Source organism: Sorex araneus, chromosome 9 (genome assembly GCF_027595985.1).
Source record: "Sorex araneus isolate mSorAra2 chromosome 9, mSorAra2.pri, whole genome shotgun sequence".
In the NCBI taxonomy this organism is placed as follows: Eukaryota; Metazoa; Chordata; class Mammalia; order Eulipotyphla; family Soricidae; genus Sorex; species Sorex araneus.
The window spans coordinates 2,795,062-2,814,341 of record NC_073310.1 but is presented as its reverse complement, the minus strand read 5'-3'; the positions used below and the strand labels follow the sequence as shown (position 1 = coordinate 2,814,341).

The following is a 19,280-nucleotide window of genomic DNA, read 5'->3' as shown; positions in this document are numbered from 1 at the left end:
CTAAAGATTTAGAACTTTATGCTAAAGACTTCAAAGGGACAATGAGCAAAGGGCATACAAAGAACTTGTTATAAGGCACTTTATTAAAATAAAAGTGCTTACATCCCTTTAATGTATTACTCTATTTCCTGAATAACATAGGAATATTTAACAAATACTGTACACCAATTCTGTCCTTGTAAATAAACAGTATCATTCACTAAGTCCTGCTCTCTCCCAACTTCCTTTTACATTTTTGCTCACCATAGTATTGCCTATAGCATAGTTAGCTGTTCTTTAAAAAAATTTTCTAGCTATTTTTGTCTAATAGCAATTGCAAAATGCTACAGAAACATGAAAACAAATTCAAACAAGAATTCCAGGTAACTTAAATTAACACCAGTTTTGAGAAAACCATTTTTATTATCACCACCCATTGTGCTGGGTATGTACCAAATGGCCAGATCGTCTAAAGAACATCTACATTTCTTTCATGTCTCAAGAGATGAAAATAACTGTACAAGGTTAAGTACAAAAGTACACAAGACAGCGGACACAAAAAATTCCATGTATGAGATTTTATCCCACCTGCAATTTTTATATATTTGAAAAGTAGAATTCATGAACTAAAAAATATCGTCCTTCTATAGTCCTGTCAAGTTTAATGGAAGTGGGTTTAACCTGATTACAACACTAACACCAGTATCACTGATCTGATATTTACAAAAAAAAAATTGTATTTTTCAATAAATTAAAGTCAATGCAACACCCATGCAAGCTAGAATGCTAGCTGTTTGGTGAACGAGGGCCTGACACCAGAATCAGAAGTCTCTAAAGTTCCAAATTTAAGAGTAGTCTCTTTCACACTGCATCCATTCCTCGCATCGATGATGTGAAACCCAGCCCCATTCCTCGCTGTGTGTGGGTCTGTGATCTTGCCATTTCATACTGGGCGTCTAGATTTCGAAACACTTCTTCCTGTTGCTTTAAAGTCTTGTAACTTTCTTCATCAACTGAGCTACATCCAGCTTCATCTTCACTCTAAATGCCGGATATAATATACATTAAAACCCAGGGAACAAGTGTTCTCCCGCTTCCCAGTATTAGTGAATCATTTTTCCTTTGGGCCATATCTGGATTAGTGCCAGGGGGACGGTAAGATGCCACAGTCTGAACACAGGTCTCCCACAGGCAAAGCATGTGCACTTAACCCTTTCAGCCATCTGCCGTGCCAGTAAATATTTCCAGGATACAAATTTGATATTAGTCATCTTTGCTTTAATTTACTTACCATCTAAAAGCGCAGGTTATAGTATGTATTAAAAATTAGGTTTGTGGTGTTGGGAAATGTACACCTGTGAAGCAGGTGTTGGAAGATTTTATGACTAAAAATCCATCACAAGCAAATTTCTGTTAGCTCTCAGTGATTCAATTAAAAAAAAAAAAATCAGATCGGCTCAATCTTTGGAGGTGAGAAGTGGTTCTTCAAAAATGATATTTTAGCGACTGACCCGGGTTCGATTCCCAGCATCCCATATGGTCCCCTGAGCACCGCCAGGAGTAGTTCCTGAGTGCAGAGCCAGGAGTAAGCCCTGGGCATCGCCGGGTGTGACCCAAAAAGAAAGAAAAAAAAAAAAAAAAAAAGGCAAGTCATTTTAAGGAGCCTGACAGACCCAGATTCAATCCCTGGCATCCCGTATGTACGACTTCTGACTGCACAGCTAGGAGTAGCCTGAGCATCACTGGGTATAGCAAAAGGAAGAAAGACACACACACACACACACACACACACACACACACACAAAAGTAAATGAGAGGTATTTAGGAATCTGGAGAGATAGCACTTATTCACACAGCCAGATAGATCCCTGGCACCCCAACCACCCCTCCCAAAACACATCATGGAAGACATTTAAGTAGAGACAATGAAACGTTCACGCAAAAAATATTGGAAAAGGTACACATCCTGCAGCAAATGCAAACCTTTTCTCATGTTTCAGAATGGACAGTTTAATGAGCACACGAGCATGTGCAGGTCTTTCTAGCAAAATTGTTTCTCTCTCCATCAACACCTGTTTTAGGTGTCAAGCTAGAACCCAGGTCATCACTCATCTAAAAAAATTAAGTACATTCTAATACTCATGAAGAGAGTCCAAATGCACACCTTGCATGCTGAAGCCCAAGCAGTGTATAGTTTGAGTATAGGTGTGGCCCCAATAGAAGGAACAAAGGGTCAAAAAAGATGCTCAAGAGTCCATCTACAGGATCACTCAGACAAAGATAGAATATTCTGAGCCCTGCTGGTTATGGCAAAAGCAAAATACAACACAAATTTTAATACAAAGTATATATAACTCACCTTAATACCCATTAATTTCCTAAATTTGACATTTTGGTCCTTGTTTCCAAAATTTAGTTTTTCCCATATTTCAGCAGACTGGGATTTGTCCTGTTAAGATTTAACAGTGAAACTTTAGAATGTGTAACATTTATCTTTTATTAGGATACCAAGTTAGAGCTGGTACAGTGATTAAAGGTTCATGCCCTGCACATGGCCAACCCGGTTTGATCCCCCTCAACATATTTTAGTTCTCGAAACATCACCAGGTATGGCTCTAATACGAAAGATAATTAATCTTGCCATAATATGGCTTAAGTAAGACAGCAACTCATAGCACCTATAGGAATATTGCAGGGCCTTAGAATACCTGCTTTACAAATGTGCAGGTAAATCTCCAGTGACCCCTCCCCCCCAAACAAGTACATACTGTGTGTGAATCCTATTGTTGAAGCAACTTCTAGCTATCGCCAGGTTTGTGTGAGCAATACAAAAAACGGGGACCTGAGAACCAGAATGACAGTACAGATGCAAAGGAAACTTGCCTTGCATATGGCTGACCAGGATGTGATCTCTGAGTGAGAGCCAGGAATAAGCCCTGAGCACCACTAGGTCTGACCCCCAAACAAAAGGGGACACGACCCCAAAAAAGCACAAGGTGTGCAAAGAGCTATGGCTATTCTTAGCAAGCATAACCATAACTTGTAAGCCTTAACTATGAAGACAAGCTCCAAAAGGCACACCTTGCAAGTACCGCAAGAGGTGAATGTGCTAAGTCATGCATGAGGACAACCATTAAAGGAGGGGAGTAAAAAATAGTTCACAATTAAAGTTCATTACAAATAAATAAGCAAAAAAGTACTCCATAAGGGATGCCATGAAAGGGACCTAAGGAACCGCTCTTGCCCTTGAATCTCAAACTAGCACTTTCAATACTGGGTGCTGGGGATTGAGCCTAAGGGGCACTTGCCTTGCAAGTGGCTGACCCAGGAGTAAGCCTTGGGTACCGCAGTAATGTGGTTCCAAAATAAAGCCCACCAAAAAACATGACTTACTCCTTCTTTCTTTCCTTGCCAAAGCATTTTCCGTTTTTTTTCTTGTTCAGCAAACTTCATTGGATTCACAGCTGCCGGGTTATAATAGCTTGGAACTGCTATTCCTGTCTCTGCCAGAGCTTTAGCCTGCAGGGCTGCCATCTGAGCTGCCATAGCTATCTGAGGAGTTACTTGTGTTCCTGATGCCAAGAGGGCAGCAACGTTGAGAACAGAACCTCCAGTAGCTGCAGCTGCTGAAGAGTTAAAGACCAATTTTGTGATTTATATACATTACATATGAGATACTCATCTGTAGTATGGCAGGCCAAATGCCACCCAATAGAAGTTCATTAACTATTGGCTTACTTAAATACCCCAGCCTTTACTAAACACGTAAAGATGTGCTTATATGTCTTAGTTTATAGGTTTCTCAACTTGAATCCCAGAAACATTTGAAAAAACATAAATTAGTATTACATACAATAGGTACTAAACCTGAGCACTATAAACCATAGAACCATAATGAATTTTACTATAAGTATGTATTAAGGCAAAGTGAGAATCTGTGAAACTGATTTTACTGTTTAAAAAAAATGCTGTACTGGGGCTGGAGCAATAGCACAGCAGGTAGGGCGTTTGCCTTGCAAACGTTTGCCTTGGCTGACCCGGGTTCGATTCCCAGCATCCCATATAGTCCCGAGCACCACCAGGAGTAATTCCTGAGTGCAAAGCCAGGAGTAACTTCTGTGCACTGCCGGGGTGACCCACTGTCACTGTCATCCTGCTGCTCGATGGGCACCAGTAAGGTCTCCATCGTGAGACTTGTTTATTATTGTTTTGGGCATGTTGAATATGCCACGGGTAGCTTGCCAGGCTCTCCAAGAGGGGCGAAAAAATCACTCGGATCAGCCGCATGCAAGGCAAATGCGCTACCCGCTGTGCTATGGCTCGCCCCCCCCCCCGCCCCCCCAAAACAAAGCAGACAAAACAAGCACCACCCAGAAAAGACCTTCATTATACTGTGTACAACTTATCACTGGGCCTGAAAGAATAGGATAGTTCTCATGGTGCCTGCTGTGCACACAGTGGATCTGAGCTCAGTTCCTGCATATGGTTCCCCAGCACTGTGAGGATTGAGTACAAAGCCAGGAACAAGCTTTGAGTATAGCTGGGTGTGGCTCCAAAACAAAAAGTTCTGATTTTTAATCATTTACAGGCAGTGTTTGTGATACTCAATTACCTGAGTAATACAAAATTCACATTCAACCTCATTTCATCTTTCTACGTTATATTTCCAAAATCCATACTGGGAATATATGTACATGATGTATCAGGTATTACAAAAGAACAAAGTCAATATTCATCCGCAGCGGGGGAAAGTCACTTAGTGTTATAGTACATGCCTTACAGGAGTGAATCCTAGGCTTCCACTCCCACAGCATGACTAAAATGATTCAGAGCACTGATAGGTAGTAGGTAACAATGACTATTCTATTCTATTACTTTTCACAATGTCAACAAATATGCCATTATTTACACACAAATACCTGCAGCTATTTCTTGTTGCTTTTGTTTTTCAACCATTTCTTTTTCTCGCTGTTCTTGTAACTTCTTTGCCCTTTCTAATCTGTTAAAGACAATTTAAATTAGATGAAATAAAGATCAATAGAAAACTATCATGTATACTTACATTTCCCTACATGCACACTCAGATATTTAATACTACATTAAAATTAAAATTGACAATGCCTTCACAAATTGCCATATGAGCAAAAAGTATTTCTTTAGATGGCATCAAGTCATAGCAATCTCAATATTGATGTAAAATATTTCTGAATTAGTAGCAATTATTTAAAGAGTTTCCATACTTTTATAAACAACAGTTAAAAAGTAACATGAGTGCAGGTTACAGAAGAATAAGGTTAAGTTTTGGATACAAGTAACAACAAAGCAACTTAGGATATGTTAAATAGTACATATCTTTTATAGGTTTATCTAAATGCTTCTTGGCTAAGGCTGATACAAGCTAAGGTCAATGCATGCAGATAATGGTTTCTGCATTTTAGCAGTTTTAATTAGTCTTCAAATTAGTAAAAGTTAAAAAGCCAAGAAAGGGCAAAAAATATAATTTTAAATAACCTGAGAGGGGCAAAACCCTTTATACTATGAAATCCCTTTTAGTAGCTCAAAAAATGTAACATTAGCATAAAACTGGAAACAAAAACACTAATGTCAAAACAAAAATTGTTTCATACTAAGTTCACCAAAGAACACATATACTAAATGTTCTGTCAGGTGAGTTTATTTCCTCTGGAGATATTACTATCTCCATCAATTTTGGAAAAAACAACATTTCTTTGCAAAGGTACCTTAATTTGCAAATCATATAAACACTATCCGTCCCTTAATGTGGTAGTATAAAGAACAAGATCCAGAAAAAAGATTCTATCTGTGGGAGTGATGTGAACTATATTTAAGATGAAACTGGCATCTGCCTTCATAGCCAAAATTTATATAAAGGGAAATAGTAGAATTTATTACAAGAAAGACACACAGAACTAATTTTTGTCCTTGGAAATAAAGTTTTTGATTAAGGGTGACATTAAAGTTTAGGTACCCATCCATGAAGAGTTTCAAAGCAGTTTTACTATCGTCAAGGAATAATCTGGTATATGAACCTGCCATCTCAAAGTAGCTCCTTAAACTAAGTGAAAGAATTTTAGGTGATAGACTCCTTTAATAAAAACTTAATTAGCTCATGTAAAAATAAAGGGTAGACTTAGGGGCTTAAAAAATAACTGTCAGAGTTAACAGACCAATTATAAATTAGTGCAGATAAAGTGATAATTTCCTAATACTACTGGTTTCAATTCCAAGAAGAAACTATGACTGCTATTGGGTGCATGAAAACGGTTCACTGCAGGCCTGAATGAACCCATTCACTGGGGTGAATGGACCGAAGAAGGATGAGCTCACACCTTTGCTGCTGCTGCTGCTCAGCTGGAGTTTCTGCCAGGCTGGAGTCACAGGGCAGCAGCCCGTCAGGTTACATTGTGAACTGTATTTTTGTAATGGAAAAAAAATACAAACTCAATTTCATAAAGAAAAAATGTAAAGAGTATAATTTTCAGAATATGGGAAAAAATCTGAAAACAAGCGCTTAGATTTTATTCTACTTCTTCTCTGGCCTCTACAGGAGGCAGCTCCTGTCACTGGTATTGTGTTCTCAGTCTTGATGTGTGGGGTCTTTATAATCATTTACCTTCGAAACTCTAGAAATCAGAAAAAAGGAAAAAGAAAAAAACAAAAACCTACACGCCACATGCAGTAAATTCTTCAACACTGAATAAGTTGGCTTATGTTTATTATATGCCATCGAAGGATAGAATTTCACTTCTTTCAGATACTGTTTTCTTAACAATAACATTGAAGACAAAAATAAAAAAAGCAAGCTGAGGGGTCTGAGCGATAGTATAGTGGGTAGGGCATTGGTGTCCTTTTCGGATAAGCTGATCTGGGTTCCACCCCCAGCACCCCATATGGTCCCCTGAGCCCATCAGGAGTGATCCCCAGTGATCCCAGAATGTAGAACCATGAGTAAGCTCTGCTGGGTACTATCCCCTTCCCCTTAAGAGTGGAGGGGTGGGGGAGAGGAGCAAGTCAAGACAACAGGAACTTCTAAAAGAAGGTATTCATTTTATCCACACAATTGAGTTTTCTACTTTAAGTTGAAAAAGGAAGACTGGGTCAAACAAAAACAAACACACCTTCTTGCTAAAGCCTCCTGTGCATCCATTGCTGTGTTTCTGCCTCGGAAAGGAGGTGGACTAGGAGTTCTACTTAAGCTTCTACTAAATCTTCTTGGTTTTTCGATCCTCTTCTTTCTATCTCTGAAATAAATCATGCTTACAGATCAACACAAGTTAAAGTTGTATATGAAATATACACAATACAATCTCATTTCCATTTCTGTCCTACATTTTCCTTAAGCGTGTGTTGAGCTTTCCATATTTAACCAACCCTGTAAGTATATTAAGGTTATTTTCAATCTTTTGATATTAAATTCAGTATTCCAAACTTAAGACTTGTATATTAGCTGTTTTATACTTCTGTATATCAATATATAAATTCCTATTGGGATCAAGAAGTTAAACATTCTTAGCACTTTAATATAAGATTAAAAAAAAAAGAAAAAAGAAAAAGAGGAGGGGCCAGAGAGATAATGTAACAGGTAAGGAATAAGCCTTGCACATGGCCGATCCCTGGCACCCCGTATCTTCCACAGCACTGTCAGAAGCCCTGAGCACAGCTGGTGTGGCCTCATAAACAAAAAAATCACCCAAAATACTATTGACCAGGTTCTGTGATAACCTTCAGGGGTCACCCTTTGACTTTTCAGCCTTGGGTGATGTAAATACCAAAACCAAAACCAAACCAATAGCAATGAAAAAGCACTTAAATTCAGTTTAACTTAAGTAGCGATGCCCAGGGCTTACTCTTGGCTCTGCACTCAGGAATTACTCCTGGCGGTGCTCGGGGGACCATATGAGATGCTGGGAATCGAACACGGGTTGGCCACGTGCAAGGCAAACGCCCTCCCCACTGTGCTATTGCTCCAGTCCCAACTATCTTTTTGACTACCTTAGTATTCACAATATAGACTATATTATCTAGGTAGATAACACTAAGGCTTCAGCATTTTTAAAACTATGATTTCTGTGTCTTAAACAAGTTGTTAAATGGACTGAGCTCACAGAAAAACTTGATCCAAGGATTAAGAGAGCCTATGCTTTGCAGCCAGAGGCATAGATTCAACCCCAGATACATTATGGTTTCCTGAATGCCACAAGGAGTGATCCTCAACATTAAGCTGCAGCAGTGCCCGAGCACCTGCCAGATGTGGCTCAAAAATAAAAATCCAGCATGGCAGGCAGTACACACACACTACTAGGATTGTTGTTGAAGATGTACAATGAATTCAATGTGTTCAAAATCAAAATGAATTCTCCCTCTCTGCTTACCCAGAATCCCAGACTCACTTGGGTGATATACTCTCACCGGGGTTTTAAACCATAACATTGATTTTCGAGCCTCAGAAATGTTTTGGGACCCCTCTCAGCAGTGCTTGATGACCATGCAGTGCTGGGGATTGAACCGGGGCCTCTGGCTTGCAAAGCATGCACTCAGGTGCTGAGCTACAATCCCAGGCCCATGAAATATCAGAGTATTTCTACAAAACATTACATGTATTTGTCACATAGTATTTTACCACATCTGCTAATAGCCCATTTCATTTGTATTCAAGATAAATACTCACCGACTTCTACTCCTTGTCCTACTTCTGCTTCTACTCCTATGCCGGTGTCTTGACCTTGAGCGAGAACGAGATCTGATCCTCCGTTTTCTTTCTCTGCTCCTGGATCTTGACTTCTTCCTCTCCCTGCTCCTGGATCTTGACTTCTTCCTCTCCCTGCTTCTGGACCTTGACTTCTTCCTCTCCCTGCTTCTACTACGATGACGCCTGAAATGAGAGTGCAAAAACTTGTAGTTGTATGGAGCTGAGCCTGTCCAATGATAGACACTGGGCTTCAGTTAACTATAGAGCATATAGTCCAGGTAAGCAGCACATTTCTGTATTGGGCACAGAATGGAAAACTGACCTTGCTTTATTATTTAACACTGTGCTCAGGGGGCTACTCTGGGGACAGTGCTTGAGGTACTCTTGAGACCATGTGGTGCCAGGGTGAAACCAGACAGCCACAAACAAGAGCAAGGAAAGTGCCTTAATAGCTCTCCCCTCTCTCCATCCTTGAGGTTTTTTGGGTCACACCTGGCAATGCACAGGTGTTACTCCTGGCGGTGCTTGGGGAACCATATGGGATGCTGGGATTTGAACCCAGGTTGGCTGCATGTAAGGCAAATGCCCTATCCACTGTGCTATTGCTCCAGCCCCCAGCCTTGAGGTTTTTAACAAAGTTGAAACAAATGAAAATTTATTCTTGTTTAGAGCTTTTGAAAATGTAAGCTGTAAACTGTAAAAATGCAATGCTCCCTACTCCAACTTCACAGTCTTTTTAATAGTTAAAACCTACTGTTTCAAGTGTCAGTACATTTTAAGGAACATACTTGTTAACTTATGATTAAAATATTTTGACTTGCAGGCTGGAGTAACAGTACAGCGGGCACGGTGCATGCCTTGCACGTCCAATCCAGGTTCAATTCCCGGTATTATATGGTTATCCCCAACACAGCTCGGATGGCCTGGGGATCCCTAGCACTGAGCTGACAGCTCAGCTGGCCAAGCAGGATTAGCCAGCGGGAGCCCAGGCTTGTGAAACACTGCTTCAGTGACCCCCTCCTCCCCAATTCTGACCCAAGTTATCATCATACAGAGCAGCATTTCTCCACTGGGGGCCATGTGACCTCGTGTATCTTAAGAAGGTCACAATTAAATTCACAGAATTGGCATGAGACTAAGGGCTACTACTATGGTTCAACAGTAGAGCAAGATGGAAGGACACAAAGCTGGAAGAGAACCATAGTCAGAAAAGGCGAGAAATACCACATCAGAGCACAAAATAACAGGTTAACTTAATTAAAAAAAATAATTAACAATAACAAATTTTCGTCCTTCCTTCATTCTTTGGATCACACACCAGTGGTACTGGGATTCTTGTATAAAGAGAATGTGCTCCAGCCCACTGTACTAACCCTTCCTCTTCTCTCAATATTCGACATTGCACCCCAGGCAGTGCTCTAGAGACCATGCAGAGCAGGGCACTGAAGCCAGGCCTCCTGATGCAAAGCATCACTGACTTCCCCAAAACACAACAATCTAACTTAAAATAATGGCAACTCATGAGAAATTTTTTGTCGGTACTTTTTTTTTCTTTTTGGGTCACACCCTGCGATGAACAGGGAATATTCCTGGCTCATGCACTCAGGAATTACCCCTGGCGGTGCTCGGGGGACCATATGTTATGCCGGGAACTGAACCCGGATTGGCCAAGTGCAAGGCAAACGCCCTACCTGCTGTGTTATCACTCCAGCCCCATGTTGATACTTTATAGATCATTTATATCAAATTATTTACCTTTCCCGGGACCTAGATCTTGAGTGACTTTTGCCTCTTGACGACTTTCTTTCTTTGCGTTTATGTCTGTCCTCACCATTTTCAGAAGAATTTAGCCGTTCTCTTCCTTTATCAGAAGAATGATCTTTGTCATTATGTTCCTCAGATTTGTGTTTCTTAGAGGATTTATCTTTGGATTCATGTCTTCTTGCCTGTTTTAAGAAGAAGTTGGTTCTTTCAGGAAAATAGTGCAACAAAGAGAGTTAGTATGGGTAACAGCAGACAAAAAATGTTGTGATGCAACATTAGTAACCTTAGGAGTGTGTGGCAAACAAAATTCATGATCTAGTTTCACATCACCCAAATGTTGCAGATGCCTATTATAACCCCCCCCTTCAACAGTTTCCTTCCCAAAATATTTTCATTTAAAAACAAAAACAAAACAACTTTCAAAGTTGAAATACTGAAAAAACCATTGTCAGAGGAATCCCTGATGTTTCTCCCATCTGGAAGAATTAAAAGAAAACACACAATGTACCCAAACATTCAATCACTTCAACAAATCTCTTTGAGAAAGATAATGTACATTCAGCAACTTCTAAATACAGAGTACATACTATTAAGCTTAAATGTTTAATGATAAAGATAATAAGGACACAAAGAAACAGCATAAAATGTCTTTTAAATTAGGGAACTAAGAAAAATCTGAGGAAGCATTACTTCACTGCAGAAAATATAATACAATTTTTGCTTTTTGTGTCACACCCGGCGATGCACAGGGGTTACTCCTGGCTCATGCACTCAGGAATTACTCCCTGTGGTGCTCGGGGGACCATATGGGATGCTGGGAATTGAACCCAGGTGGGCTGTGTGCAAGGCAAACGCCCCAATATAATACAGAGTTGAAGTGTCCTTTTAATAGCTAAACTGCCATGGACTTTCTAAATGATGACTGTTTTATTTTTATTCCAATGTCTTTTCATCTATCTTGAAATCTCCCAACAGGCCCAGAGCTCTATTACATTTGGGATACCTAGGATAGAAAATGGCAATCATGGTTTACTTTCCTGAAATCAAATTAGGTATGTAACAGTCTGTATGTCACTATTGTCTATATTACACCCCTACACTCTGAAAGATTAAAAACACTTCAATTACAATTTTAAAACTGGAAGGAACATCCTAGAATTCAATTCCCTTATTTAGATCATGACTCAATCAAGATCTGAAACCATAATTATATACAGTCTCACAGTTGAACCCGGAACACCTCATGCCGTCACTGCTTTCCCAGAACACTGGGAAACTTATCCTATATTCTCCCCAAACAGGCCACAGTTTATTTCTACTCAAGGTTAGCATTTTTTTTTTTAAAAAACGAACTTGGCCAAACATTTTGGAACATGCATGAAGAGCTATATGGAAAGTACCACAATATGTATTTTATTATTTTGCAGAAAAATGAGAGACCTGGAAATAGAGTTCAATTTCAGTTTGCCAGTTCTCTATAATATGAAAGGAAATTTCCTTGGCTTTGCCATAATTTTAGTGGAAAAACGTGAAGTGGTTAAGACTGCCAAAGGGCTTAGAGTTTATCTCAAACTGGTTTTTCAAACATAGTATTACTATTAAAAAACAAAACAAAAACAAAACAACAACAAAAAAACCATTTAAACCCTTAACTGATTTAAGATATACTTAAGGGAAATAGGAGTTTGAATGACTAATAGTTACCTTATCATGAAGTAGGCTTATTATTTTGCTATCTGAGTCTGCAGCGTCTTCAGTTCAGTCTCTTCGCGCATTAGCACGCTGAGTATGATTTATTATAGAAATGTTATCATGTGAGCTAAACAAAATAGTCATTTTCACAAAAACTCTCCTAAATTAAAAATGTAACAGAGCTTCCATTAGGGGAGGAGGTGAAGTCCCTGCCCACTTTTGTTTTCGAAGTCCCTTGCCCAGCCCCCACAAGACTCCTTCTGAACTATTTCTGCTCTTCCTTGTTGGCTCATTCCTTGTCTTCTCATGTGGGCAAGAAAGTTAATGTCTGCAATACAGCTGCTTTCGTTCTCTCAAGATTTGCTGTCATCACCGCTTTTCCAACAATCCCTCACTGACACTTTTAAAGTCAATACTGCTAGTAAGGAAATTGAACTAGTTAACCAGCAAAAAAGAAAAAAAAGAAAAAAAAAAAGCAAAGAAAAGAAAAAAAAGAAAAAAGGGTTCTATCTTCCACAAAGAAAAAGTAGCCCAGAGATATCTAAGGGACTGTGATGGGCAGATGATTTTGCTATTTAAAAATCCCAAGTGGTCATCGGCATAAGGAGATCTGGGACCTCAGGTTAATGGAAGCTCTGTGTGACAGGCCTAAAAAAACCAGCTATATTCTTCATATGAAATTTTTATTGTGAATATTTTCACATAATAAAATTAATAGTTTTGAATGAACTTTGCATATAAACAAGTATCTTCTTGAAAAAGGATGATTCCAAATCATGCTTATTATATAACCCAATTAACCACTCAAATTTCAAGTTTTGGCACTTACCTTGGCAATCATATAGTCACACAAACATTTCTACCAGATAGTTTTACAAGTATTTTTAAAGTACCTATTCACTACAAAGTTTTAATTACCTCTTTGCTTCTGCTCCGGCTCCTGTGTTTCCTTCCTTCGTTATCTGTGAACATATAAATTCATCATAAACAGATTGCCAAACATATCAAACTGCAGTATTTGCATAAACAATTTGCAATTAGCTTTCAATTTCCATTTTCCAGTGGCAGAAATTACATTTACATAAAGACTGCATATATGAAACAAAGCAATGTAAATAACTGATAGAAGAAAAAAGTACATAACAAATTAGCCATTTACAAAACATTCTCTATCTCATCTTGTTTCCTAGTCTACAGTAAATTAAGACCCCCCCCAAGCCATCAAAAGCAAAAGAAAATTTGCATAAAGTGAGAGTTACTGTTCAAAGGTCTGGAGCACATGCTTTGCATGCTAATCTTCAATTCAATCCTGGACACCATGTGGTTCCTGAGAACTCTGGGTGTGGTCCCAGGGAAAAACAAAACCACCAAAGTAACATCACCCCCTGTATCCTAGCGATAATTTCTCTTTCTTCTCTTTTGGGTCACTTCCAGCAATGCTTAGGGTTTACTTCTGGCAGGATTCAGGGGAATCCATGCGGTGCCATTTCCAAACCAGGGCTGGCTACACGCAAGACAAGCCCTATTCATTGTATGATCTCCCCAGGACAATATACTGCCACATATACCAGGTCCAACGCAGGAGACAGCGATGAATAAGTAAATTAGGAACTTCTGACCCCGGACTTATACTAAGAAATAGTCACTAAAAAAGGTTAAAATATTCTTGCAATTTTTACTTTTGCTTTTTGGGTCACACCCAGCAATACTCAGGGGTTCCTCCTATCTCTGCACCCAGGAATTACTCCTGGTACTGCTTGAGGGACCATATGGGATGCTGGGAATGGAATCCAGGTCAGCTGCATGCAAGGCACATGCCCTACCAGCTGTACTACTGCTCAGACCCCTATTCTTGCAACTAAAGTCAAAGAAGAATCTTTTAGAATATACCATCCTACTACATCTTTCAGAGTATTTTGCATATGTTGAAATGTTAAACATCGTATGGTTAATAGTTATGGATATACACACATTTCCATGCATATTACAAAGGGTCATCTCCAACAATTCATACCTGACTTCCGCTTTCTTTCTCTTGACCTTGATCGTGACCTTGAATAGTGGTGTTTTGAGGCTCTAGGAGAAACGGATACATCTGACTGCTCTTTTTTCTTCTCTCTATCTGGAGATGTCTTTTCTGGCGCTAGTCCATCTCGTTCAGTATCACTAGCCTAGAAGTTTAAAGAAAACTAATTATAGCTTCTTAACCACATTTAAAATGTATCCAACTGCTTAGCAGCAAAGAAAAGCATGACATTTATCCCGCTGCTTTTACAAAATAGCAACAAGACCAATTATCAAAATGGCAAATTTCTAAAGCCATTAAATACGCTTCATACCTGACAAAAAGACCTAAGTTGAAATTATTAACCTAATACCAAATCTAGGCATGTAATTAGACTGATGTCTTTACTTTTTTTTTTTTTTTTTTAAAAAAAGGACTTTTTTTGGGGCCACACTGGGTGTTCCTCCAGGTTCTATACTGGGAATGATGCCTGGAGTTGAGAAGGGGACCCCATGGACTACCACTAATGGCTGCATAAAAGGCTATTGGTCACCTGGCCCTTTAACTTTTTTCCCCCTTTTGGATTGCACTCAGTGATGTTCAGAGTTAGTCCTGGCTCTGCACTCAGGAATTATTCCTGGTGGTGCTTGGGGGGGACCATATGGGATGCTGGGGATCGAACCCGGCTTGGCTGCGTGCAAGGCAAATGCCCTACCAACTGTACTATCCTCCAGTCCCTGGCCATTTAGCTTTTAAAATCTTATTTCTAACTTTCAAAACCAAAGAGGTAAATAGGGCTCCCAAGTATTTCTAAACATACGAGCAGATAGTCCTTTAGATTTATGAACAACGGGCTTTATCAATACTTTTAACTTTATACAATGCTTCATGTATACTGGCATACACGAAGGCATTTAAAAACAATCTATTAACAGGTTCAAGAGACCCAGGACTATAAATCTTATTAAACAGTGGAAAAAATGGTTCAAGTATATTATGAAAAGAATAAACAGAAAGTCAACTTACCTATCTGAGAACCCAATCTTAATTTCATTAACCCTCTTTAATGAAAACAGCCCCTGGGCACAGTGCTGCTGCAAAATATGGTCTTGCTCTCCTCACATATGCTCTGGGCTATGAAAACATTAAGTTGTTTTTGCTTTAAAGCATTTTGTAAGTTATTACAGTACTAAAACAATACTCAAAGTTTTCACTCTTTTTTTTTTTTTTTTTTTTGCTTTTTGGGTCACACTTGGCGATGCACAAGGGTCACTCCTGGCTCTGCACTCAGGAATTACCCCTGGCGGTGCTCAGGGGACCATATGGGATGCTGGGAATCGAACCCGGGTCGGCCGCGTGCAAGGCAAACGCCCTACCCGCTGTGCTATCACTCCAGCCCCCAAAGTTTTCACTCTTTCCCAGAGTCCTAATTTTCCTAAAAAAGGGCACGTAAGTATTATGTCTTTTTCCCCCCAGATAATTTTATCTGCCTTAATCACAACACAGTACTGAACACAAAAATTTAAAAAACAAAACAAACAAACAAAAACACTTGAAGAAATAAGTATTAGCTTTCCATTCATAAAAGTTATTTCTGTGGTTTTAGTGAATGGTGTGGTCAACATTACAAGTACCATAAAGAAAAATAACTAATTCAAGAAAGAAGGGCTTCGCTGGGCCGGAGCGATAGCACAGCGGGTAGGGCGTTCGCCTTGCACGCGGCCGACCCGGGTTCGATCCCCGGCATCCCATATGGTCCCCCAAGCACCGCCAGGAGTAATTCCTGAGTGCAAAGCCAGGAGTAACCCCTGAGCATCGCTGGGTATGACCCAAAAAGCAAAAAAAAAAAAAAAAAAAAAAAAAAAAAAAAAAAAAAAAAAGGGGCTTCAATAGACTAGAACCTCAAAGTCCCCAAGGTAAATTTTGGTACTGGACAGAGCAATCTTGGCAATCATGAAGACTGGGCAAAGGCAAACCTATTCTGAAATGGGAGGAAAGGAAGCCTGAGAAGCTGGTTGCCTAGAAAATGGACAACAAACTATAGCTCTTAAGCTAAGAACAGGCTTTACTCTGGAGGGGCAGGGAGGAGGCCAGGGTTGGAAATCCAACCAAGGCTTCTGAATGCCAGCCATGCACTTCGGTCCCCAGAGCTGCATCCTTCAGGCTGGTCTTATTTAGATTTTGGGTCACAGGGCTTTATTCCTAGCTCTGCAATCAGGGATTACAGGTAGAGCATGCAAGCAAGTGCCCTAGGAGCTATGCTACTGCTCAGCATCCTATTTTTTTTTTTTTTGCCTTATTTTGGGGGACTACTCCTGGGTCTGCACTCAGGAATTACTCCTGGCGGTGCTCAGGAGACCATATGGGATGCTGGAAATCGAACCCGGGTTGGCCGCGTGCAAGGCAAATGCCCTACCCGCTGTGCTATTGCTCCAGCCCCAGGATCCTATTTTTTTTTTTTTTTTAAATCAAGCAAGGGGTGGGACCAGAGCAATAGCAGAGCAGGTAGCGTGCTTGCCTTACACCAGGCTGACCTGGGTTAGCTTTTGGGCATTCCACATGGCCCCTTGAATTGATACTGTCCTCTCCCCACAAGAGTCCACTAGTTTGATACAGGAATCGCTATATTATTTTCAGGAGGAAAATAAATCCCCACAAAACAAAAGAGTATCTTTTCCCTTTATGACAGTCAAAACTACCAAATCTTACGTTAAGACTCCCGCTCTGAAACGATTTAAATTGTATGGATGGACGAGAGGTGGCACTTAGGCAGGCAAAAACTCTAGATTTTCATAAAATGTCACTAAGACATGTTACAGCATGGTAACACAAGTGTAGTGCTCCAAATTAAAGTTGCTTCAATCTAACTGCAATCCAATTAGAAATCAAAACTGCCATCCACTCTGGCCTTTGTTCTATTAGAACACACACACTGCTCCCTGAAACCTGACTCTTATTAAACATCGTGAGCACCTAAAACACAGTCTACCAATCTCAATCCAGCTCCAAGCACACCGCTGTCTTTGGGGTAGGGGGTTCTAGCGGGTGTTGGGGACAGGGGAACACCTCCCGGGCTGTGCTTGGGGCCCTCGGGTGGCAGGACTCGCCCTGACCACCACCATTCGGCTACCTCCCCGACAGGGGCCAGGCTTTTCCGCAGACACCATAGAAAATGGAATTTTGTTGTTGTTGTTGGAGGGGGATCGTGACAGAGGTGACCGGGCCTCACCAAGTAAGGAACCAGAACGCACCGGGAGTGAACCCGGCTACCGCCCCGGATCGCATCTCTTCGGCCCCCACCGTGTGCATTAAACCGGGGGGAAAAAAAAATCTGAGCAGAAACGCCCACTCTTCTATTCTTGTTAGATCATGGCACTCCACGGAGGAAAACACCCAACATTTTAGATGCACAAAAACCCAGCCCGGCGGGCCGGCGCTGTCGCGGCGGCTCGGGCGCCCCCTCCCCCTCGCACGCGGGTTCGAGCGCCGCGTCCGAGCCCGGGGGAAGCGCCGGGCGGAGCAGGGTGTGGCCCCAAACACGGAACACAAACACAACCGCGCGCCGGGTGGCCCGTGCGTCCCCGGCACTGCCGGGAGAAGCCCCGGGGCCCCCAGCGCGCCGGGGGGGGGGGGGGAAGGGGGGCGGGGACAGCCCCCGCCTTTATGAAAAGAAAGCGACGCCCGGGTCGCGCGCCCGCTCTCGGCCACCTCGTCACCATTATCATCTTTATTCTGGACGGGGCGGAGCCCGACCACCTCCGGACGCCGACGCCTCAGTTCCTTCCCCGCGGGCGGGGGTCGCGGGCCGCGCGGCGATGACATCACGGCAGCCCCCGGGCCCGCGCCGCCGCCCGGCGGTTCCTCCCGGCGGGAACAATGGTCTGGCGCGCGGCCGCCGCCCGAGTCGCGCCTCTCCAGACGGCCGGGAGGCGCCCGCCCCCGCCCCCACGCCCCGGGCCCCCGGCGCCGCCGGCAGCAACTCCCCGGGGACGGGGGCCGCCTCGGGAGCCGCCCGCGCAGCCCCGGAGCCCGCGACGACCAAGCGCCGCGCAGGGGCCGGGGAAAGTTCCAGACGGGGAAGGCCCGCCGCGGCGGCGCCCACCCCCACCGCCGCGGCCTTCCCCCCCGCCCTCCCGCAGGCCGCCATGATGGCGGGCGCCGAAGGGCCCCGGCGCCATTTTGTCCACTCACACCCGCGCCGGCGACAGCTGCGGGGGCCGCGCCACCCCTCCTCAGACAGGCGCAGGAAGGCCACAACCCCAGCCTGGGCCCCGGGCCCGACACCTACCGCCATGGTGCGGAGTCCTGGCCGCTGGGGCGGCGCCGCCACTCGCCGCTGCCGACTATACCGGCCGCTGGAAGCTTCGCCACAGACTAAATGGCCCGCACGAGAGACCCGGATGGCACAAAGGGGCTGAGGCCCGGCGCGCCGCACGGCTTGCCGGGAGGAAAAGGGGTGGGGAGAAGGGTTTCGATAGCAACGGGACTCGAGGCGGTGATTGGCTGCGTCTTCCGCCCGGGGCGGGGACAGACCGGCAAGGGGGCGTGGCCGAGAACCCGCCCCAGAACGCGGAGTCTGGCGATGGAAATGGGCGGAATTCGGGGTGGAGCGACTTCCTCGTTTGCCTCGCCGGCAACCTTGGGCTTCTTCGGCCGCCGTAGAGGGAGGGGGTGGAGCTTGGGGCTTTCCCGCCAATTCAAATCCTGACAGGGCACCTACAGTACAGCCGTGGGGGGCGGTCTGGGGGGTCTGGAAGCCGGGCGAGGCGCCCGCGCTCGCGTTTGGTTCCTTCAGCCGCGGGTGAGGAGCGGGGGCCGTGCTGCCGTGCGCGGCGGGGGCGCGGGCTTAGGTCGGAGTCGCAGCCGCCTCAGCTCGGCGTGTTCCGCCGCGGACGCTGGCGGGGGCGTGGGTGGGCGTCTGGCGGGCCGGGCGCCCCGTCGGAGGCCAGAGCGACCCCGGCTCCCGTCGCCTTCTCTTCCCGGGCACCCGCCGGCAGCCGGCCGCGCGGCGCCTAAGCCCAGCAGCCCCGGGCCCCGAGCGGGAAGGGAACCGGGCCCGTTTCGTCAGTCGGGTGGCATCTTGCTGTGAGCGTCCTCCGCCTCCTCCTGCCCCTCCTCCTTTTGGTCCCC

General features: G+C 43.4%; 1 protein-coding gene across 2 annotated transcripts; it reads right to left on the bottom strand.

Moving 5' to 3' along the window:
* Positions 1-62: 62 nt before the first annotated feature.
* On the bottom strand, positions 63-18,588 carry RSRC2 (arginine and serine rich coiled-coil 2). 2 transcript variants are annotated; one of them, XM_055147300.1, is made up of 10 exons: positions 18,439-18,588; positions 14,160-14,316; positions 13,064-13,107; positions 10,445-10,635; positions 8,669-8,872; positions 7,119-7,241; positions 4,899-4,978; positions 3,373-3,605; positions 2,339-2,428; positions 63-1,020 (listed from the first exon to the last, which is right to left on the bottom strand). In XM_055147300.1, the coding sequence occupies exons 1-10, from the start codon at positions 18,442-18,444 to the stop codon at positions 841-843; spliced, it is 1,308 nt and encodes a 435-aa protein (XP_055003275.1). In that variant the 5' UTR covers positions 18,445-18,588; the 3' UTR covers positions 63-840. The 2 variants fall into 2 exon arrangements, with proteins under 2 accessions (XP_055003275.1, XP_055003276.1); XM_055147301.1 differs by lacking the exon at positions 18,439-18,588 and adding an exon at positions 12,158-12,235 and having other exon boundaries at positions 10,445-10,657; positions 14,160-14,256.
* Positions 18,589-19,280: the final 692 nt, after the last annotated feature.